General features: G+C 38.2%; 2 protein-coding genes across 6 annotated transcripts in view; both read left to right on the forward strand.

The window, feature by feature from the left end:
• Positions 1-133: 133 nt before the first annotated feature.
• On the forward strand, positions 134-20,133 carry tnpo1 (transportin 1). Its single transcript, XM_079479539.1, has 24 exons — positions 134-531; positions 1,421-1,496; positions 1,967-2,116; positions 3,699-3,805; positions 7,794-7,927; positions 8,110-8,191; positions 8,310-8,432; positions 8,685-8,803; positions 9,286-9,346; positions 9,464-9,635; positions 9,717-9,869; positions 9,955-10,180; positions 10,269-10,440; positions 10,621-10,707; positions 11,403-11,510; positions 11,904-12,062; positions 12,323-12,410; positions 12,507-12,605; positions 12,692-12,787; positions 14,513-14,588; positions 15,711-15,810; positions 15,890-15,964; positions 16,418-16,544; positions 17,458-20,133. The coding sequence occupies exons 1-23, from the start codon at positions 427-429 to the stop codon at positions 16,523-16,525; spliced, it is 2,676 nt and encodes an 891-aa protein (XP_079335665.1). The 5' UTR covers positions 134-426; the 3' UTR covers positions 16,526-16,544; positions 17,458-20,133.
• Positions 20,134-20,648: 515 nt separating this feature from the next.
• Positions 20,649-22,346, forward strand: part of fcho2 (FCH and mu domain containing endocytic adaptor 2) — a 41,808-nt gene continuing 40,110 nt past the window's right edge. For 3 of the 5 annotated variants that reach the window (XM_079484201.1, XM_079484197.1, XM_079484199.1), the window contains exon 1: positions 20,665-20,892. In XM_079484201.1, the coding sequence (XP_079340327.1) occupies positions 20,860-20,892 (33 nt within the window). In that variant the 5' untranslated portion in view covers positions 20,665-20,859. Of the gene's footprint in view, positions 20,893-22,346 lie in introns of all 5 variants that reach the window. The other 2 variants (XM_079484200.1, XM_079484198.1) reach the window with 2 other exon arrangements.

The raw sequence follows: 22,346 nt of genomic DNA on the forward strand, positions 1-22,346 counted from the left end.
TAAGAGTCTCATGCTCTACCGACTGAGCTAGCCGGGCGTACATACGTCTGATTCGGGTATCAACTTGCTTTGATAAACCAATGAGTGTTCCGCATGGTATTGTGACAGGCGCTAGGACCAGCCAACGCTACCCAGAGGATAGAGGCTTATCGCTGTAGATGTGCGGTGATCCAGACCAGACCGAGTCCGTGTATGTGTGAGCTAGCTTAGCGTTACTCAGACCCCGACGTCCCAAGAAACGCGTATTTTCAGACGGGTCCATTGAACGTAGACGTTCACGTAGCCCCTGTTTTCTTTCTAAGCGTAATCGCGTTCGGTTTTAAAACTGAAGGTCAAGGTGGAGGCCGTTATTTGATGTGAAAGGCTGTAGATCTGTGTCTGGGCATACAGAGAGAGAGAGAGAGAGAGAGGCTCCTACCACACAAGATGGAGTGCCAGTGGAAACCCGACGAACAGGGACTTCAGCAGATCTTACAGCTACTCAAGGAATCACAGTCCCCCGACACATCCACACAACGATCCGTTCAACAAGTATCCTTTACCACGTTAAAAACGGAGCATTGAAAGACTGTGGAGGAGGGATGGTGCAGTTGTTGTAAGAGTTGGCCTGTGATTTAGCGTTCGCTTCTTGTACTTCATTCTTGTATCGTGCACGCGGTGACCAGAGACCGTGTTTATGTTTTATTTGTAGTGGATTAGTATGTCACCTATATGGTGTCAGTATTTGTCGAGCTAAGATGAGATAGCGGGTCCATCTGCTGTCAACTCTCCTACAGCTCGCACGAGAAACTGTATCGCATCTGCGATTATTTATAAACAATCATTTGATCTAATGAAACACTGGGCGGGTCTCAAAACCTACACTGATAGCGTTTTGGACACAATAGGCGCGTTTGAATAGTTGTTGATACGCGGACGAATCTTCGGTGCGAGTTTTGTTATCACGATTTTATATAATCGGATGCAGCTCAAACAAAGACATCAGAAATGAGCGATGCCAGTTTAACACGACCAACGTGTTTTATCTTTAACGCCACATGTTGTGTGGAAATAATCTCGTTGGATATTAACACACCCTCTCTTTGTGTGTTTTGACGTATTCAAATGGATATGTTTATGTAGTTTTCGATAAAAAACAAATCATATTTTTTTGTATCTAGTGTGATTTGCATTCAGTCTCTAAAGTCGACGTACATGTTTATGTAATGCATCTTACTGCATGCGTAATTTTTTATTACACATTATTTGCGCGTTATGCTTTGATGAGGCATGTCACATAGATTTATGCAATGTAATGTATACACATGTTAATAGCCTGTAATAATACACGTTTTTAGTACTTACCTTAAAACACGTTAGCCCTGTTGTTTTAGCCCGGCTACTCTGTGGTTTGCATGATGTTCCTTAATGTGCACAACAGAAACTTGAGCAGCTTAATCAATATCCAGATTTCAACAACTACTTGATATTTGTGCTCACAAAACTAAAGACAGAAGGTAAGATGGACCTTGATCCCTGTGTATAACCTCATTGAACATCGTTCTATTGTTTGTGCATTGACACATCTTGTATTAGGAGGCAGTGCTACAGTAGCAGATGCAGGAAATTGCCGTCTGTTGATCTGCAGTGTGGCTATTTGATGCCATTTATGAGGTCTGCCATGACAGTTCGAGGGAAATGTAATATATTAAGAGGGAATCTTATCGCATTAACTGGAAGAGATGGCTTTGATCAAAAAAAGAGTAGATGTTGAATCATGAGACCCGTTATGCAATGTTTGGATTCAAATGGTGTTGAAGTATTGCAAGTTCTAATACCAGCACTATTAGTGCTTCACGAGACTTTAGGTTAAATGTAATCTATCAAGTGCTCTGCCGGATCTTTTGAACCTGCGTCCTTTGTGGGGTTTTACATCATACAATGTGTTTTTTTGGTCATAAACTGTACCCTTTTTTCCCTCACATAGATGAGCCCACTCGCTCTCTTAGTGGTCTCATTCTGAAGAACAACGTTAGAGCCCATTACCAGAACTTCCCGAATGGCGTCTCTGACTTCATCAAAAATGAGTGCCTGCAGAATATTGGAGACTCCTCACCGCTCATTAGAGCCACAGTGGGTGAGTATGGACTGGCAGTGCATTTAGCGTCTGGATCAGAGCCATGACATCGACTTTATTGTGCCTCTGGGTCTGTGTATGGCTTTTGTGTTGTTTTTTGGTGTAAGATGATTTATTGATTTTTGTGGTGCACCAGGATGGTCTAGATTAGTTGTGTTTTCTCGTTGTGATTAGACTGTGTGAAGAGTTGCTATGTTTCTACATGGTTACCCAGCATCTGTTTGCAGAATTAAAAAAATGTAATCATTCTGTTTGGGAAATTTTTTTATTGATTCAATAAACATGTTTTACACAAAGTGATGAATTGGGGATGTTTAACGATTGATCACAGATTTTGTGGCATTTTATGAAATCTAGAAACCTAAAATAAGACCACCAAACAAAATGATTGATGTTCTATCATTGTAAAGCTAAATATATTACTGGTTTAATTCAAATTCTAAGTTTAAAATTCTACCCAGCAAACACAAAACGTACCCCTAAAGTGAATATTTTTTATGTTAGAAATTGTTGAATCTGGTATACGTCAGATGACATGTGCAATACAGAGATTAAGATCACATTTATACTAACCAAATCAAATTAATAAATGTGCCCTTTAATGGCTGAAAATAATAGTTAAGCTAAATGAAAAAAAATCATAAATCCATGTATATTTCTTTAGTGCGGTTGTCTGTAACTGTATGTGTGCGCTCCCGTCATCACTAGATCTCCCGTCATTTAAAAATTAACGTTCATTTTGTTTTACCTCACTCACTAACGCGCTAAAGATTTGAGAGTAAACATATATGTTCGATTGATTTGACACATCTAAATCAACAGACCATGATGTAAGGACTGAAACTCGGGCTTTTGATTGTTATATGTGAAAATGGAGCCGCGGTATAATGCAGTGGCGAGACAAGAATACTGTTAGACTGAAGATAATTCAATAAAATAAATTCTTCTGTCAATAAATATCTTCTTTAAATCATGTATATTGTGTTGAAGTCATTAGTTGTTTTATTTTAATATCTATAATGTCTGATGCTGATGTACACAGTGTGGTTTTATTATAAATGGTACACTGTGCTGATAAATCGAAAATGACTTCAGTAATGAAAAAGGATCTGGCTAAAAGAAGTATCTAATGCATTGATTTCATCCTCCATTTTGTGTGTGATGATATATTTTACTTATTTTAATTAGATTAGATTAGCCATGGATAAAAACACAGCATGGATATACTCAAAAATGACTTGGCGAGCCAAAACAGACCAAGAAAAATATTTTAGGCTAACGTTCCCCTAACGTTAGTCTCTGGTCCCAGAAAGGTTTGTTTTTGGTTATCAACGGAAATAAAACGTTATATGGTTTCTATAACGTTAGGGGAACATAAACTAACATTCTATTTCCGTTAAGAAAACTTAAAACAAAACATAGAAGATAACTTTCTGGAATTCAAAAACTAACGTGGGAACCAAAAATTGTTAGCTACACAAGCTACACAAATGGGGCCTTACAACTAAAAAGTTTAATTACCACTGATCTAAATGGTAATCGTCATAATAAAGGTTCTATATTGACTCTTTCTTTTCCTCAGGCATTTTGATCACAACTATAGCCTCTAAAGGAGAGTTACAGAACTGGCCAGAACTTCTACCTAAACTATGTTTACTGCTGGACTCAGAGGACTATAACACTTGTGAAGTAAGACATATACACTCATTTTGCCTCATTTGGTATTGCAATATGTATTGAGTGATCCAATCACAGGTGTTCAGTGCTGATTATTTGTGTAAAGGTGTTTAACACATCTTGTGATCGGGCCCTAAAATAGTGGAAAGTGCATGTGACCACATCACATTTGTAGCGTTAATGCTGCTAACGTAACTTGATTTAGCTTTTATGTACATGAGGCTTTCTACAATAAACTCAGTTTATCAATTTATTGTATAAACTCAATTTTCTGTAAATAACAATATACGTCATCACAGAAGAGGTAAATAATGATGTGTCTTCACCCGGGACAGATCTTAGTACCAGGTGTAAACAGTTCTTCAGTCACATATCTCATTATATCATGTTTTTTCCCCCTAGTATACTCAACTGAAGCTAAGATTTTGATGGATAGATAAGGAATAATTGTATTATGTCTTCGTGATCTAAGCTCTCAGCTGTTGCTGTAACACATGTTAACGTTGCATACCTCTTAAGGGTGTTTTCTTTTCTGACTTCCACATGAGCGGAATGCACATCATCATTTGACATTTACATTTAGTCATTTAGCAGACGCTTTTATCCAAAGTGACTTACAAAGAGTTCGGGGAGCAATAAGCGATATGTCATACAAAGACCAATAGTACAATAGGTGCTAATACAAAGTTACTAGTTTAAACAAAAGCTAAACCACTACCTGTTGAGAGAAGAGTGTTAGTGTACATTATTATTATTATTTTTCATTTGTCTGTCAAGTATTCGCCATTATTTTGCTGTCTGTTCATAATAGATTTGGTGCTCATCATGTTGTTCTATGGCAATGTTGTTATCTGTCGTTGATTTAGTTTGCTTGTTAGTCTGGCAATTTAGTCGTAATGTTTTGTTAAAAATCATAATTGTGATATGATTTATCCTGCTTTAAGGTATGATTTAATCATAATACCAACATGCACAAATGCAAAACTTAAGGTTTTCTTTACTATTTAGTGATCGGTTATGTTTGTCAATAACCGAGAATCAGATTTGGACTATTCTTATTTATAAAGCATTGGGGTATTTTGACAATAGAAGTAGACAGAAATGTAGTGCAAATAAAACCCCAAAAAATACTTTTATACACCTTGTTTAATGTTGCAATCCGGGTACAGACAATTTGACAATTAAAAAAACTTTCTGCCCAGTTGTGCTTGCAGTCCCTTGATTTTTTCCTTTACTAGTTCAATAAATGCGTGTATTCCTTTTAGTGGGACACAGTCACTCAAACATATTGGACACAAGGCAAATTATATTTTCATACATGCATTTGAAATCCCTAGAGTTGTAGGCATCTGGGCTCAAGAAGGTAATCGCTTGAAATTAGATAAGTACAATCGATGTACATGCGGTGGTGTCATACAGACAGGCAAAGCAATCTCTGCTTTGATGACGCACGTTGACTGTAGTGTTGAAAGTTTGCATTTTTGAGGTTCGGTCTGTAATTAGGACGGTGCTTTGTAAGCTCGGGTGCTTCCGGGCTTGTCTGCGAGTAGATTTTATGTTTTGCAATTTATAAGTGCTTGTGTTGTGGTTGAGCAAAGATGCAAGGTCATAACCCTGGTGAGCACACACCTGAGATGCTAATTTTACGTACTACTCGAATAAATTCAGTTTCCCACACCCACACACGAACAAAGAGACTCAGCATACACCGTACAGTTCTCTGTGTGACTATGAGACTCTTGCTGAGCAGGCTTGTTAGCACAGATTGAGGTCAGTTATTTTCTGCTGTGGAGATCAGATGTGATCACAACTAATCACAGACACGGTTGGAGATGGTGTTTACACAATTACTGCATGTCGCCTTTTAAACAGGGCTGTGTGTCAGGGAATTAACAATTGCTGATGAATTCATTAATATAAGTTAGAACCCTAAAAGGGTGTTTTATATAAGGCTAATTTACACAGACTCATTGCAGTTTTGTGCGTGTCAGATTACATCCTCTGCCTTCCCATGGTGCTTGGTGGGTGTGTTATAGGAATGTCATACTGCCTGTCTATAATGATTGCCAAATCCTCATGCAGCATGCTGTCTAGAATATGCATATTATGCATCTATATATAGTAGTGTCTGTGGTACTGAAAAAAAGTCCAAGCTCACACACCAGCTTACACTGGCATGCCGAGTGGGAGAATCACTAGCTATTCCTTTCCATGTGCCCAGAAAGTGTTCCTGTAGCTTGACTGGTGGACCATGCTGCCGGCTAAGCCAAGGTCACAAGTTCAGTTCCCAGTGAACACACTCTCTGATTCATATACCTTGAAGTCACTTAGATCAGAAATCTGTTAAATGCCTAAATATAAATGAATACATACACAGCAGGCATTTTGTGAGTTGGGGGTCAAAGAATTCATGCATTTAATCGTATGGTCCTCTGGTTTGTTGTGGAATATGACTCCTCTGGCTGATAGATGCATTCTGAGCTGTCACGAGACATAAATCAATTTCAGAATGTCGGAGACTTTATTTAGCTTGGGTGTAGAATAGGTTAAGGCTTTATAATTGGTTAAACGTGCAGAAATGTCATATGTTATCTAGGCAGCAAGGTTAGGATAGTCCTGACCTTTAATGAGTCATTGTTGTCTGAAAGAGGCCGTGCACCCTATAAAGAAATGATCTAAGTTATTATATATTATTTACTGTAATTACATTTTATATTATTTGTTAATTCTACTATCATTGCAAGTTTATCCAAAGGCCATTGTTTGTTTTTTCTGGGGGTTTTTTTCTCTTGAGGGGTTGCTAATATATCAAACTTAATTATTGTCAGTTAAAGGGATAGTTTACCCAAAATGTAAATTCTCTCATAAATGACTCACCCTCGGGTTGTTTCAAACCTGTATACATTTTATTGTTCTGTTAAACACAAATAAATATATATGGAAGAAGGTTAGCAATTATCAATTCTGGGACATCATCCAGCGCCATAGTAGAAAAAAATATAGTATATTGTCTTGTTCTGTTGAACACAAAATGAGATATTTTGAAAGAATTACGGAAAACAAACAGTTCAGAGGCACCTTTGATATCCATTTTTTTTTCATACTATGGTAGTGAATGATGTCCCAGAACTAAAAATTCCTAACATCCTTTCAAATATCTTTGTGTTCAACAGAACAAAGTCATTTATACAGGTATGAAATTACATGAGGGTGAGGAAATGATGATAGAATTTTTTGGGTTAGAACCCATTTTTGGGTTAATTATCCCTTTAACTGATGCCATGCATTATTGTGATTGTATAGATAGATTATCTGATCATCGTCATCAACATTATAGACGTAAACACAAAAAGTTTATTCATTAAATATTGTAATAAACGTTGTATGTTTGTTTTGACCTTGAAAGGAGCTGTCCTCTCTGTTCTTTTCTCTCTGCTTTCCAGCTCAAAATATGCCGTCTCCAACCAAGTGCAAGCTGACAGTGGAGACGGTTGTCATGGCGACAGTCAGGCCAGACAGCTCGTTGCCATGGTGCTGTTTGTGCTCTTGACCTGATTAAATTCCTCACAGGTGGAATGTCTGTGAGGGAGCTTGATGCGTTAGGGGGTGCCTTTGCTTCGGGGGTTTGGTTTTGGATTGTTTTGAATCATCTTGGATGGTCAGGATTACCTCTTGTCCTGGCTACTGTCATAAACACATTCAGAATAGAAAGGCCGTTTATCTTGTGTTAAGCCTGTAACCTTGGTATCTTCACAATCCATGAACCAGTCAGATGTTAGCCTAAAGCAACAGCAAATAAATTATTTTTAATCAAGAGTACCCGCATCTCCTGCCAAAAAATAGGATCTGGGCATCTGTTTACTGAAAGGATCGGCTTTCTCTCAGAGAGAAAGCACTGGTCTCTCTCCGACACTCACGGCTTGTTACGACAGCTTTGTTGATTCTAGCACTCTAGATTGAAATCTAAGGTTATTTTTTTGTTCCTGGTGTGTTCTTTCAGGGTGCTTTCGGAGCTCTGCAAAAGATCTGCGAGGACTCTGCTGAGATCCTGGACAGTGACATGTTGGACCGCCCCCTCAATGTGATGATCCCAAAATTCTTGCAGTTCTTTAAGCACAGCAGCCCCAAGATCAGGTGGGACAAATCAAACTGCATACATAAAAAAGCATTGCCATCTCGATAGCAGTCAATAAAGATCGTTTTCTGACCATTAGTTAGCATGTTGTTGGCCTTTTATGATTGTTAAGACAACTACAGTTGCCGGAAATAATGTTAACAAATTTTGATATGTTTTATATGCTTGTGTTCTGTCGTAGGTCACATGCCATTGCCTGTGTGAACCAGTTCATCATCAGCAGAACACAGGCCCTAATGCTGCACATAGATCCTTTTATTGAGGTATGTAGACCAACTCCAGAAATTATTTTCTGTCACATAATGGAATAAAAGTTGTCAGTTTTGTAGTTATTAGGAAATGATGGTCATGTTTTGTCGTGCGTATCTGTGTGTACCATAGAACCTATTTGCACTGGCAGGCGATGAGGAGCCAGAAGTAAGGAAGAATGTGTGCAGTGCTTTAGTCATGCTTTTAGAAGTTCGACTAGACCGTCTCCTTCCTCACATGCACAACATAATTGAGGTTAGACCACCCCCATTCAACCACTCAAAAACATAATAAAGTGTGTACACTGACCTTCTCAGGAATTAGCTGGTATCATAAATTATCATGTTTAACAGTTTTAAATATTTTATGATTATAAATAATGTCATATCCAAATAGGTAAAATGATCTAATAGCAGCATCTTGTAGAATTATAGTGTGGCAGCAATGTCCGCAAGATTGACCCACCTTCAAACCTACATTTTCATATTCGTTCCTTGTGTTTAACAGTACATGTTACAAAGGACGCAGGACCAGGATGAAAATGTTGCTCTGGAGGCTTGTGAGTTCTGGCTCACACTTGCAGAGCAACCGGTGTGTAAAGAGGTTCTGTGTGGACACCTGCCAAAGTGAGTAATATCATAGCAATTTCTTTTACGTAATTACATATAAAGTCAAGAAAATTTAGTTTTGTTTAGTCCAGGAAAAATATATTGTGAATGCAAACCTTGGGCTTGGTATTTAAAGGGATAGTTCAAGTCTTGAATTCCTGTATACATTTCTTTGTTCAGTTGAACACAAAAAATATATTTGGAAGAATGTTCGACTGATAGATCTGGGGCATCATAAGCTTTACTAAATTCCTCAAAATTGTTCAACAGAACAATACAAATCCTACTATGGTAGTCTCCAGAACTGTCAGTTGCTAACATTCTTCCAAATCTCGTTCTTTGTCTTAAACCAAACAAAGAAATGTATATTGGTTTGAAACATGACAGAATGTTTATATTTCGAGTGGAGTGTTCCTTTTCTTTTAGGTTAAAGATTCAACCTTGCAATGCACAGCCACTCAGATTGTTCAAACATGTGTTCATGTGTGTTTTTGTTGCAGGTTGATACCAGTGCTTGTCAATGGAATGAAATACTCTGAGATTGACATAATCCTTTTGAAGGTCTGTTTACTTTTATCATTCTACTTTCTTCGTATTTTATCACGTAAACGCACCATAAAGAAATGTTTTTAAAATAGTTATTTGCATAAAATGTCCAAATTCATATATGATTATCAGGGTGATGTTGAAGAAGATGAAGCAATCCCAGACAACGAGCAGGACATTCGCCCGAGATTCCATCGCTCGCGCACCGTTGCCCAGCAACATGAGGGTGGAGACTCCATTGAAGAAGAGGAGGATGATGACGATGATCTGGATGATGATGAAACCATCTCTGACTGGAATCTAAGTAAGAGAGGGCTGACGTCAAATCCTTGATTCTTGGTTGCAAAAGCAATTAAAATACTTTTTGCATTTGTCGTGTTCTTAGGAAAGTGTTCTGCAGCTGCACTGGATGTCCTGGCAAATGTTTTCAGGGATGATTTGCTGTTGCATATTCTTCCTCTGCTGAAAGAACTGTTGTTCCATCCAGAGTGGCTTGTTAAAGAGTCTGGCATACTTGTGCTGGGAGCAATTGCTGAAGGTATTTAAAAACCATCCACAATAAGGTGCTATAATTCGCATTTAATAAACTAACCGAAAACATCCTCTCATTTTCTCCCTTTTAGGGTGTATGCAGGGAATGATTCCTTACCTGCCAGAGTTGATTCCTCATTTGGTACTCTGTCTCTCTGATAAGAAGGCTCTGGTTCGATCCATCACCTGCTGGACTCTGAGTCGGTACGCCCACTGGGTGGTTAGCCAGCCTCCCGACACCTACCTCAAACCTCTCATGACTGAACTGCTCAAGCGCATTCTGGACAGCAACAAGCGTGTCCAAGAGGCCGCCTGCAGGTGAGCATGATGCCTAGTATGGTTTTGAAGTTTTGAAGACCCCATGAAGTTGAATTATTCTCAGTAATTCTCCTTCTGCCTCTCACAGTGCCTTTGCAACCCTAGAGGAGGAGGCGTGCACTGAGCTGGTGCCGTACCTCGCTTACATTTTGGACACGTTAGTGTTTGCTTTCAGTAAATACCAGCACAAGAACCTGCTCATCCTCTACGATGCCATTGGGACTCTGGCTGACTCTGTGGGCCATCATCTCAATAAACCAGTAATGCACTTTCAAACACAGAAGCACTTACATTTATAGACTGTATCTTTCTCTTAGACATAGATGTATAGTGTATTGTGCCGGCACAAACTGTCAGTGCATGTCTAATAAATACACGTGTACAGCTGCAGGTTGCTGTTTGTGTGTTTTTATGTACATAATTGTATTCTGTATATGCAGGAATATATTCAGATGCTGATGCCTCCTTTGATTCAGAAGTGGAACCAGCTTAAAGACGAGGACAAAGACCTCTTTCCCTTACTAGAGGTAAATAAGTGAAAGTGTATCTTTAAACGCGTTGTTAATGGAGTTTATGGAATGGTAGATTCTGATTGGCCTACTGTAGAATTTTATTTTTATAATAATTTTTTATCAAAAAAATTGTAATCCAGATCATTGTTGACTACCATAGGAGGAAAGATAATTGTTTATTTTTTGGTTCTGTACAAAAAATAAGTTATTTTGAGAAATTTAGGAAAGCAAACCATTCTGGGAGACCTTTAGAAAGGCCATTTATCTTGTGTTACGCCTGTAACCTTGGTATCTTCACAATCCATGAACCAGTCAGATGTTAGCCTAAAGCAACAGCAAATAAATTATTTTTAATCAGGAGTACCCGCATCTCATGCCAAAAAATAGGATTTGGGCATCTGTTTACTGAAAGCATCACCATTAAATTGTTTTCTAATATGATGCCCCAAAACTGTCAGTTGGTAACATTCTTCCAAATATCTTTCTCTGTGTTCAACAGAACAAAGAAAGTTATAGGTTTGGAATAACAAAATCATTTCAGGATATCATTTTCATTTTTGGGTGAACTATCCCTTTAAGACAAGACATATTAATTGGCATATTTAGCAAATGTCACAGAAAATTAGCATATACATCGTAGCTGTGATTTTTTGTGTGAGATCATCATAGGTGGCATAAAGATTATGTCTAATTCTTCGTTCATCATACAGTGTCTCTCGTCTGTGGCCACTGCTCTTCAGAGTGGCTTTCTGCCATACTGTGAACCTGTCTATCAGCGCTGTGTCAACCTGGTCCAGAAAACACTCGCCCAGGCTGTGGTAAGATTCTTCACATAGACAGACGCAAATTATGCTGTTAAATATAAATTCTATCTGCATACACTGTGGGTCCTCTAGCATTGAATACACCTTGTTGTTTCTACAGCAGCCCTAAAGCACGTTTTGTATATATGTTATCTCCTTGGGCAATAAAACGAAGACATGACTACATCATAATTTTGTGTCAGCCTCTGTAGTGCTTTGAAAGGGAGGTTTGGAGTGCGCCATAGGCTGCAATTTGCAACCTCACCACTAGATGCTTCTACGCTAGACCTTTAAAACATTTATCATGCAAACATTGAACGTTTATGTGCATACTTTTGTTTTATACAAAAGCCTATGTGTCTTTGACCGCATTATTTATTCAAGTCTCTCTTTCTTTCTGTGTCACAGCTTCAACAGACTCAGCCTGAGTTCTATGAAGCTCCTGATAAAGATTTCATGATCGTGGCTCTGGATCTCCTCAGTGGATTAGCAGAAGGGCTCAGTGGAAACATAGAGCAGCTTGTTGCCCGTAGCAACATTCTCACTCTTATGTACCAGTGCATGCAGGTAACCATAAAAACAGTCAACAATTACAAAACCAAGATTTTGTAGCATAGAACAAGGGATGCATGATTTACATTTGTGGATTTGGCAGATGCTTTTATCCAAAGCGACTTACATTGTATTATACTATACATTTGTTTCTAAGTATGTGCAACCCCCTGGGATCGAACCCATGACCTTGGCATTGCTAGTGCCATGCTCTCACCACTGAGCTACAGGAAAGCTAAAACTGCTGCAGCTTTGTAAATAGTTTTTTTCCTCAGGATAAAATGCCAGAGGTTCGGCAGAGTTCTTTTGCTCTGTTGGGAGATTTGACCAAAGCCTGCTTCCAGCATGTGAAGCCCTGCATTGGTATGTGGTTACACACATTCACTTCATGAAATAAAATCTATTTCTGTTAACTGTGCTTGCTGATACTGAAACTTGTTGACGTTAATCTTTTCCCAGCTAATTTTATGCCTGTCTTGGGCACCAACCTGAACCCAGAATTGATATCAGTGTGCAACAATGCAACATGGGCCATTGGAGAAATATCTATTCAGATGGGTGAGTATCATCATTTAATATTTATAAAAGATAAGAAGCCTCACATTTTTTCCTCAAATGTTCATATGCTCTTTGTCTCCTCTCAGGGTCTGAGATGCAGCCGTATGTCCCAATGGTTCTTCAACAGCTGTTGGAGATTATTAACAGACCCAACACACCCAAGACTCTGCTGGAAAATACAGGTACCATTTGAGGGGTGCGAGACCAGGCTGACCCCTCACAAGAGGTTTCTGCTCCCCTCCTTTTTTTCCAAACTCTCCCAGTCCCCATTCTGCAGTGCTTATTAATCTCCATACAAACTCCAGGAGTTGGACCTTACAAGGTTTGATGGTAATAAGGTTAAAAATAATAAAAAGAAATGATAAATGAATGTGGATATTGTTTCCGTTGCACAGTATTCAGATGAGTAATGAATCGTGACAATTGTGAGAACTAAAATGATTTTTTTTGTTAAACGGAGTTTTATCAGCACCTTTATATACGAGTATAACAGACCTTGCAACTGTCCAGCCGTGGTAATGACTGATCAGTGAATCAATCAGTGAAGTATTGCAAACAAAGATGAATGTATTATAGCTGTAAACCAGATTTGAGGAGTCTCAAGTTCTGCTGTATGTTGATTTCAATGTTTTTAGTCAAAGCTTTAAACCTTAAATATTAATTTAGTTTTAGACGGATCTGCTAAACTCTGATCTAAATCTGTGGTGTTTACATGAAAGTATAGCACCTGAACCTTGCAAAATGTATCCCAGTTACGCTCCACTCTGATTGGGCAGCTGCAGTTAAAGCTGTAGCCTGAGCCATAATGGCCGCCCAAGTTAGGCTTTTTGAAATCTGAAATGAGGTTGAACGTTCCTAATATACACCCACAGAAACAAGGGTACTTGTAGATGTGTTCCTGTTCGTCGATTTATTTCTGTTGTTTTTAGTTCCTTTTCTTTCTCAATGTGAATGCATATCTGCCAATAGATGTTGAATGTTGTTTAGGTAAGGACGGCTAACGTTTGATGCAGGATCGCTGATAGATGTTCTTTTTGTATTACTAAGCACACAAAACGTTAAAAACGCTTTAAAGAAAACGTGTATCATAATAACGTATTTTAATTTTTTTTTGCATGTGTTACAGCAATAGGTCAATGATTTTCATATTCATTTCTCGACCTTTTCAACTACTATATACTACTACATAACGGTTCGATATACTTAATATCTTGAATCAGCCTATCCTGCACTGAACGGCGTTCTCTAATGAGCCAATCATCTGCTTTCTGCATGTCTCATTGGACTGTTCATAAATGCCTGTCTTTTAATGAGAATGTTGCATAGTTTTGTGTCTCTTAAACTTAGGTCTCCCTCCTCTGTGCCTCTTAAGATCCTGGTGGAATCTTGTCCTCTCCATGTAGTTCGCTTGGCGTAATATGCATTTCTTAAAGAAACAAAAGAGACAGAAAAAAGAAAAAACATTTCTGTTCTACTGGAAAAAATTTGTGAGTTTAAGGGAGAAAATCTTAGGAAACAAGTTTGTGTATTAAACACGAGTGCGAGTGTTTATCTTGCAATCGTAACTCTCATGTAACGGTCATCTTGAAGAGTTTCACCAATAGACATTTACTTCTTCTACGATTCGACTTTCAATTTCTAACCTGCAAAGAAAGTGTGTTTCTTAGGACTCCTCCCTTAAACGAGAGATAAATGTTTTTTTTAAGTGTCATATTTTACATTTGACCCTGTAGTCCGGGGCTGTGAAGAGCACTAGTGTTTATTCTCATACACAGATTCTGTTGAGTTCTGTTTCTGAGTTGTCTGTTTGTTTGTTTGTTTGTTTCTTTTTGTTTTCTCCTCCCCCCTCATTCGCTCATGTCTTGGTTGGCGTTTGGTGCTGTATAACCGTGATTGCGTTACCTTAGCAATAACAATTGGTCGTCTTGGTTACGTTTGTCCTCAAGAGGTGGCACCCATGCTACAGCAGTTTATAAGACCCTGGTGTGTATTATTCAATCTTTTATTTCATTCATTTCTTTCTGTCTATCTTCTATCTATCTTTCCCCTGTGGTTCTCTTTCTTTCTCTCATACACTCTCTCTCTTTCTCTGTCCAGACCTTTTCCGGGTGTTCTTGAAACGGCCCCTGCCTATCTTGTGGTCTTGCTTGATATTTGTGCTAATATGCAAAGGTCCCCAAAGATTTGTAAACAAATAACGATTGTACTTTTTCCACTGATCTTCATTTGATACTAGATAGGGGGCCTTTTCAAGATATTTGAGAGCAGGCATCTCTATCTCTTTCTCTCTTTTCCTTTCGCTCGCTCGCTCTCTCTCTGTTCTTTATGATTCAGTCTAAATCATTGCCAACCATGTGACTAACCCTGTCCCTACTGTAGGTCTTGTCGTTTAATTTGCCTCAGTAGCACCTTCATGTATTCTCAATTGATTTATTTCAGTTTTCACTTCTGTTTTCGTCTTTTATTGTTGCTATCTAACAACTAATCGAGTGCATGGGATAATATCGAATGCTTGCTGGTTTTAGGAAAGGAAATAGTTAAATGAAAAAAAGAGAAAAGCTCCTGCCCATTAGATATAGCTGCATGATTCTATCCCAGAATGCCTGCCGTGAAATTTGCATTTTAAACCAGAAGCTGACTTGGTGCTATATAGATATTTTTATTTTGAAGAATATTTCATTTAAATTGAGTAATTAATAAAAGTAAATAATGAAATGCAAGTAATGAGGATATTTTAGTGAAAGCTAAAGGAACTTAAATTAGGTTTGAAGTGCTTGCAACGTACCTGGCAAACACAGATGATAACCCCCCCAAACATAGATGCATAATAATGTTTCAAAAATAGACCTTACATTTCTGTGAAATCAGGGATTGTCAGGGAATCAAACTGAATTCTTCTGATAAACACAAAATCTCTTGAACGTCTAGTTCAACAATGAATGTTTACAGTTTAAAGAAGATAAGTTTTGATTTCTCAGTCGACCAATTTCTGTGCTGAAAGGTGCTCTGAGGTGGTAGTCATGATATTGTGTTAACTGTGTTATTCCACTTGCAAAAATAACCGCGCAGGCTTGTTATTTGAAAATGGGTTCTTCGCCTCACTAGGTGCACTTCTCTTCGCAATATAAGAGACAATGAAGAAAAAGACTCCGCTTTCCGCGGTATCTGCACCATGATCACGGTCAACCCTGGTGGTGTGGTGCAGGTAAGGCACTCTTTAATCTCACTGATGGGTCTCTGAGTTCTCTGAAATATGAGAAATGATCTTGTTTCCACCCCTTCAGGACTTTATATTTTTCTGTGATGCTGTGGCATCCTGGATGAACCCAAAAGACGATCTTCGAGAAATGTTTTATAAGGTAGAGCACTACATTTATTTTATGTTCTTTTAATGTTCTTCAAGGAAAGGTTTTAAAGCCTTCACCAAAAAATGAAATTTCTGTCATAAATTACACAACCTCGTGTTGTTCTAGACCTGTATAACTGTATTTGTTTTGTTGAACGCAAAGAAATAGATTTAGATGAATGTTAGCAACTGAGATTTCTGGGGAAGTCAAAAAATCTTGTCACATGTGCCCCAGATCTGTTGGTTTTTCTTAAGTCTTTTCTTTCCCCTTATGGTAGTCTCAAACATCTCTATTGCTAACTTTTTTCCAAATATATTTGTGTACAGCCAAACAAATAAATGTATACAGGTTTGGAACAACTTGAGGATGAGTAATTCATGACAGTATTTTTCATTTTTGGGTGAACTATCCATTTAAAGTGATTATGGATTTGGGATTCATAGTAAAGTGTATGTTTCCTGTTAGATCTTGCATGGGTTTAAGAATCAGGTCGGAGATGAGAATTGGAGATGCTTTTCTGACCAGTTTCCCCTTCCACTCAAAGAGAGACTTGCAGCACTCTACGGGGTGTAGATGTAACCAGGTTAAAGAGGTAAATATCCATTCGCTACGGGACATTTGTTACGACAGCTAAACCAATTGAGGAGTGTCAGAGGTTGATTTGTTTAGCATGTTCTTTACCACAAAGGTGTGCTGAAGATATCCATCTGAATCAAACAACTAGGCCAACAAATAATTAGGCCTATAGATGTGTTCCAAAATATGCCAAATACTGTAATTTTCTCATAATTCAATTTGCCGATTCTAGAAATCACCTAGCCCGCTGTTTTCTATTGTAAATATTTGGGGTGATATCATTTTTTAAGTATCAAATTCCAGACCTTGTTACATATGAGAATGCAGATTTCATTATAGTTGAACTATAATGAAACGCTTTGAGAACTTATGCATATTTATCTACATTAGTAGTGATATATGCTATGTTTGCACAATATTAATGTAGTGAGAAGGTGAAAAAAATCTTTCAAAAAAAATACAGCACAACATGGTCAAAACTATCCACTTTTACATAGATCCACAAAAAAGATGACAAAAGCGCTGTATAATGTATGCCGGGCCAGTAGTTGGTGATATCACTTGGTAAAGCAAACCTACATGTCTGCGCACAATCAACGTATTGTATGTGTGTTTCGATGTGTGTATAAACAATTTATCTCCACTGGTCTTTGTTTTGCTTATACTTCCGCATTTCTATAGACTAAACTCAGCATGCGTCTGACATCTCAAATCTTCATTTTAGGTGTTTACACGGGAAACAACAACAGTGTCGTTTTCGAAAGTTTACATTTTCAGACCCCAAAACACTGTTGTTGTGTAAACAAACAGCCAAAACGCAAAAGTTTTCTGTTTTCAGTTGAAAACGTTGTCTTTTGTAAACTTAAACTGTTGGTGGTCTTTCTGATCTACCTTTATATTAATGATTCTCTTTCTCTCTTGTGTTTCAGCTTATTACAACGGGAGGATGGGAACCTCTAATACCCAGGGCATATGTTGCCCTTTACCTGGGGGGAAGGGTAGTCTAGCAGGGGTGGGAACCAAACAGCCCACTAGACCCCTCTGGACAGGGTGGGAGGGAAGCGTTAGATGCGGCGCTAGTCGAAGAAACCACGCCAAACCAAAACAGGGAGGAAAGCTTTTTCGTCTTGTCATAACAATCAGCCATAAGGGTGAAAACTAAAAATGTTGTTAACATTCATTCACCAGGACGCTCAACGGGTTTAAAAAAAACAATGGCACAATGATTTGTGTAAACTCTCTAGGTCCTTTGGAGCACACTGGAAGGTGCCTGGAGAAAATGCAGAGTTGTTTTGTTTATTTTCTGGATTGTACTATAAAGAGGGTATGATGGGTGGGTGGGGCGTAAATCTAAACTGGATGCTAAGCATTAGTCCTACGCATGGGGTGATGTAGGATCTAGCCCGACTGCATGAATGTGTGCAGACAGTGTTTTTGTGTGCCAGCTATGCACAGCAGTAATCCGCAAACATTTAAGACATTCTGTCAAACAGGTTCATAATACTTCATAATGTATCCGTAGAAATTTAATTCCTCTCATATCACTGAAAGGGGTTTCATCTGAGTTTTAGACTGGCAGTGCAATGCAAAGATAAAGAAGATAAATCCGAATGACTGCAATTTAATTTTATATTTTGACTTGTTGTATTAAGTTAGCACGTGTAAAGCGAGAGGGAAGACTACAGAGTAGCACAATACAGTGAAAATGTTTAAAGAGTTGTTCTGCTCCATCGCTCTGTACAAGGCTTGTGTATTCCTACAATATGTTTCGTTGAGTCCCATTCGACGATTTCCTATGTGGTTTGACATAGACAGTCAGTGAACGCTGAACACACATTTTGTTCCTTTTTGGACATAGGACATCATTGTCTTTTCTTTCTTAGTTTGCTCATAGCATGATTTTGAAGGTGCTTGTAATATCTGTTTTAACTGACTGGGTTAATCTGGATATTTAGTTGTTTTTTGTGCATGTTGGTGGCCCAATGAGCAATCTATTTTTCTAGCCCCTGATAAGACTAGTTTCAGTAATAATGCACTTCTCCACACATACACAATGGGTGATGTTTTTTCCATTCATATCTTACTTCTTTCAGTTTTTCTATTATTTGTTTACCTCCTGCATGAAATTCAAACTGTCCCATATTGTGTTGTGTCAAATTCTGGACAGTCTAGTGCTTGTGGAGACAATTCTTGTGTCCCTCCTGTGTAATAGAAAGCCTTTAAAATGTATCCCAAAAGTGTGAGGATCTAAGGCTACTGTGTGTGTTTTAAGAACTGGTTGAAAGTTACTGACACTATTCAGACCTTAAAAACCTTAAAATCTCAGAGGTTATCATAGAAGTTAAACCTATTCTCACATTGCTTGTCTGCATTTTGTCAGATATCAATTGTAGTAAAACGGTTGTGTGAGGTGTAGACTTAGATCCAGATAGAAAACAACTTGCATTGTGTGTTAAAAAATGTGAACTTTTTCTTATTGTTCTAGTGGAAACGTGGAGATTTGAGATGATCATGTTCAATTTCAAACAAAGCATGTGAGCAGATGTGTGTTTTATCATTTTAGATCTGAACACCATGGGATACAGGCAGGTGTTTGTGTGTGTCTGTGTTGTGTTGTGTTTGTGTGTTCCTGCAAAACATTTTTGCACATTCCAGCTGTTTCACATGAATAACAGATAAGAGAGGTCAGAAATGCTTCTGACAATGCTAAAAAAAATTACAAGAACAGAAATAATATGTTGGCAGATATTATGAATGTGTTAAGTGTGTAGTCTTACACTTGATTGCTGCTACGTGTTGTTAATTCCTACTTGAATATTTTATGTTGTAATGTAGAGACCTCAGGAGGTATGTTTACTGTTATTTTATTTTATCTGCTGTTTTAATTTCTTTTATTTATGCCTTTACCCCCAGTCTCCCATTTATTCATAACCGTAATAATAATAATAATAGAGCAAATCGCAGTAATTGGTTCAGCTGCTGGTGATATCCAGGCCTTTTTTTGTCATTTTGTCACCTTGTAAAGGAATGTATTTATTTCTTTTGGAGATGTATAGTAGCAGATCCAATAGAGACTCAAATACAAGAAATGGCTTACTTAATAGTGTTGCAATGCTCAGATTCACAGGCATTACATGGAAGAAATTGGCCCTTATGTATGTGAACACTTACTGAAGATATTTAGATGCAGTATATACTGTATGCCTTGAAGTTGGGGCTGGGGTATTCGTATAATCATGACACTTGCACAGTAAAGAATTTTTAGTTTTCCCCACCCCAGAATGCACCAACTACTGTACAGTTCTCTGTGTGGAATTTAGAAATAATAATAACAATAGCGAAGTAAACATTATCTCAAAAGCTCCCTTTTTTGATCCGAGAGCAATTTAATTTATAGTGAACTTTTATTTTGTAATCTGAATTTGAAAATATACATGAAAATAGAGAAAGTGATCATTTTTAGGGGCCACCAAATATTTTGGATCATGCAAAGAATATATATTGTATTGTAAAAATTTTGTAATGATATTTGTATGACATTGTTATGGACGTGAGTTTGTTTCACTGCTTGGATCTGAACATTGATAAGAATAAACCCTTTTCAGAAATCGCTGATTGTTGAATCATTTCATTTGTTGAAAGCATGTCCGTGCTGTTAATGTGTATTATTATGGCTAGTACAATACATGACTGATATATTTTGTTTTTGTAATAAGCTTCATTAAGTATGTATCTTTGTAGTCCACATTATTAAAGTTGCTCATTGACTTTTAGTAAAATTTCTCTAGTAGTAAACATTTCTTGTTATAATCCCTTGATAATATCACAAAATATGTCATTTATATGCAGGTAGCTGGAGTTAAGACAATATTATTTCTCACCGCCGGTGTCGCTATTTTTCATAACTCACGAGTCATTAACGCATGTGTTACACGTATGCTTGCTGCTACGTGTTATTTTAAACAATAAATATTTAACCTCGTAATACAGAGACCTCGGGGATCGTTTTATGTTTGTAATGCGTGCCTTTACCTTTAGTGTGGAATTTCTATTGCTTCACTAAAGTGTTGACACAATTCCCTGTACGCGCCGCTGGGGTCGCTGTTTCCCCATCACATTTACTTCAATGGAATTCTGAACAAGCGAAGGAGGAATGAAGCGAGCGGTGGAGGAGGAGACTCGCGTTTAGAGGGAGGAAAACCGAGCAGAACAGCAGGAAAAAAGAGAAAAACCACCAGACACAACAACATCAGGGGGTTGGACGGAGGATTAGGTGCCACAATTGCGAGACATTACAAATAAGAAAAGAGAGAAGAAGAGAGGAAAGCAAGATGATAACGCCCTATTTCCTGGAAAATTTCTGGGTAGGTTGTTTTTGCGCTTTTCTAAAGATTGTGGACAACTATTGAGATGAACTCCTCTGTCATTGTTGAATTTGGGATGATGTGCTAGATATCTAGGGCTATTCTCGTCGATGTAATGAAAACACCGGTAAAACATGTTCGATGCTAGCACGATACAGGCTACTGGCCTGTTGCCCCCCTCGCTTTTCTCGGAGAGTAGTGTCCAGCGAGACCGGGGATTGGGCCTCATTACACTCCATCTAACACAGACAACCAACTAGATTCCACCTCTGTTCAATCTGATTGGCTGTCGGTGGGCGTCTTGGGATGTTTATGGTCCTATTCTGGAACCCGATTGGATGTCACGGCTGTCATTCACAATCCTGTCCTCCTCGGGCTCTTCCGTAGTGACGTTAGAAGCAGGGCCAGAATGTCTTAGAAAGTTTTCATCGCGTTTAAACATTTATCTGCAAGGCTCGTAATCATAATAACCTTTTTGTTTTCTTACATAGTATCAAATCGTGTCAGTGTTTGTAGGTAATTGTCTGAATTACTTTGGTTATTGTTATTCCAGACGACTCTTTCCTTACTATAAGCCAGTGTAACGTTAAATTCGTTTTGCAGCTACCAAGTGTGATTTAATGTTCATTTGTCTGTTTTAATAGCAACGTTTTGCCTCCCCGCGAAGTATGCATCCTACAATGCGCATTAGGATAAATAAAGGGGTGTGTATAGTGTATAAGGTGTGATCATGCCACGTCTGTTTTGTTATCTCGTACATTCTTATCAAATCTATCTGGTGTTTCAGGAAGTCACATTATAAATAATAATAAAATGCTCGCCACATGTACAATACAACGTACAGTACGTGAAGTCATTTAGAATTTGATGACCACAAAGCTACTGGTTACATAAAGGACAGTGATATGCTGTAAGACAACAATTCTCCATTCTAGAAGATGTGCTTTATATGATTTTGTTTAACCAGTAACACGACATTTAATTGCTATCTGGAACCAATGGCTGTCAACAGAAGATGGTGAGGAGATGAAGAGAGATGAGGGATTGTAAAGCCGTGGAGACCTGTTCTCAATCAAGTCTTTGTGTTGAGGGCTGAGTGGAACAGGGATGCCTATGATCAGCTGTGTGCTTGTAATGCAGGGCACAGACATACACTCATATACCCCACATACAGAGAGCCATACTCCTTCACTTCTTCCTCATTTACAACCAACACAACATGCACTGCGACCAAGTTGATCATTTACCGAATGCTTGGTGTCATTTAGTAAGAAATTCAGCCTTTTCATGTAATTGTTTTCTGTCATTTGACATACATCAACAGTGCACTACTAGTTATCACTATGCTCCTCTGCAATGTATTTACGATCTTTTTTACAATAATGTAGAAGTTGCAACTGAATGAGCCCTGGTGCATAGAGAGGCAGACGTTTACAACTAAACATATCAAGCTT

The sequence above is a fragment of the Barbatula barbatula genome (assembly GCF_947034865.1).
Source record: "Barbatula barbatula genome assembly, chromosome: 2".
NCBI classification, from domain to species: domain Eukaryota; kingdom Metazoa; phylum Chordata; class Actinopteri; order Cypriniformes; family Nemacheilidae; genus Barbatula; species Barbatula barbatula.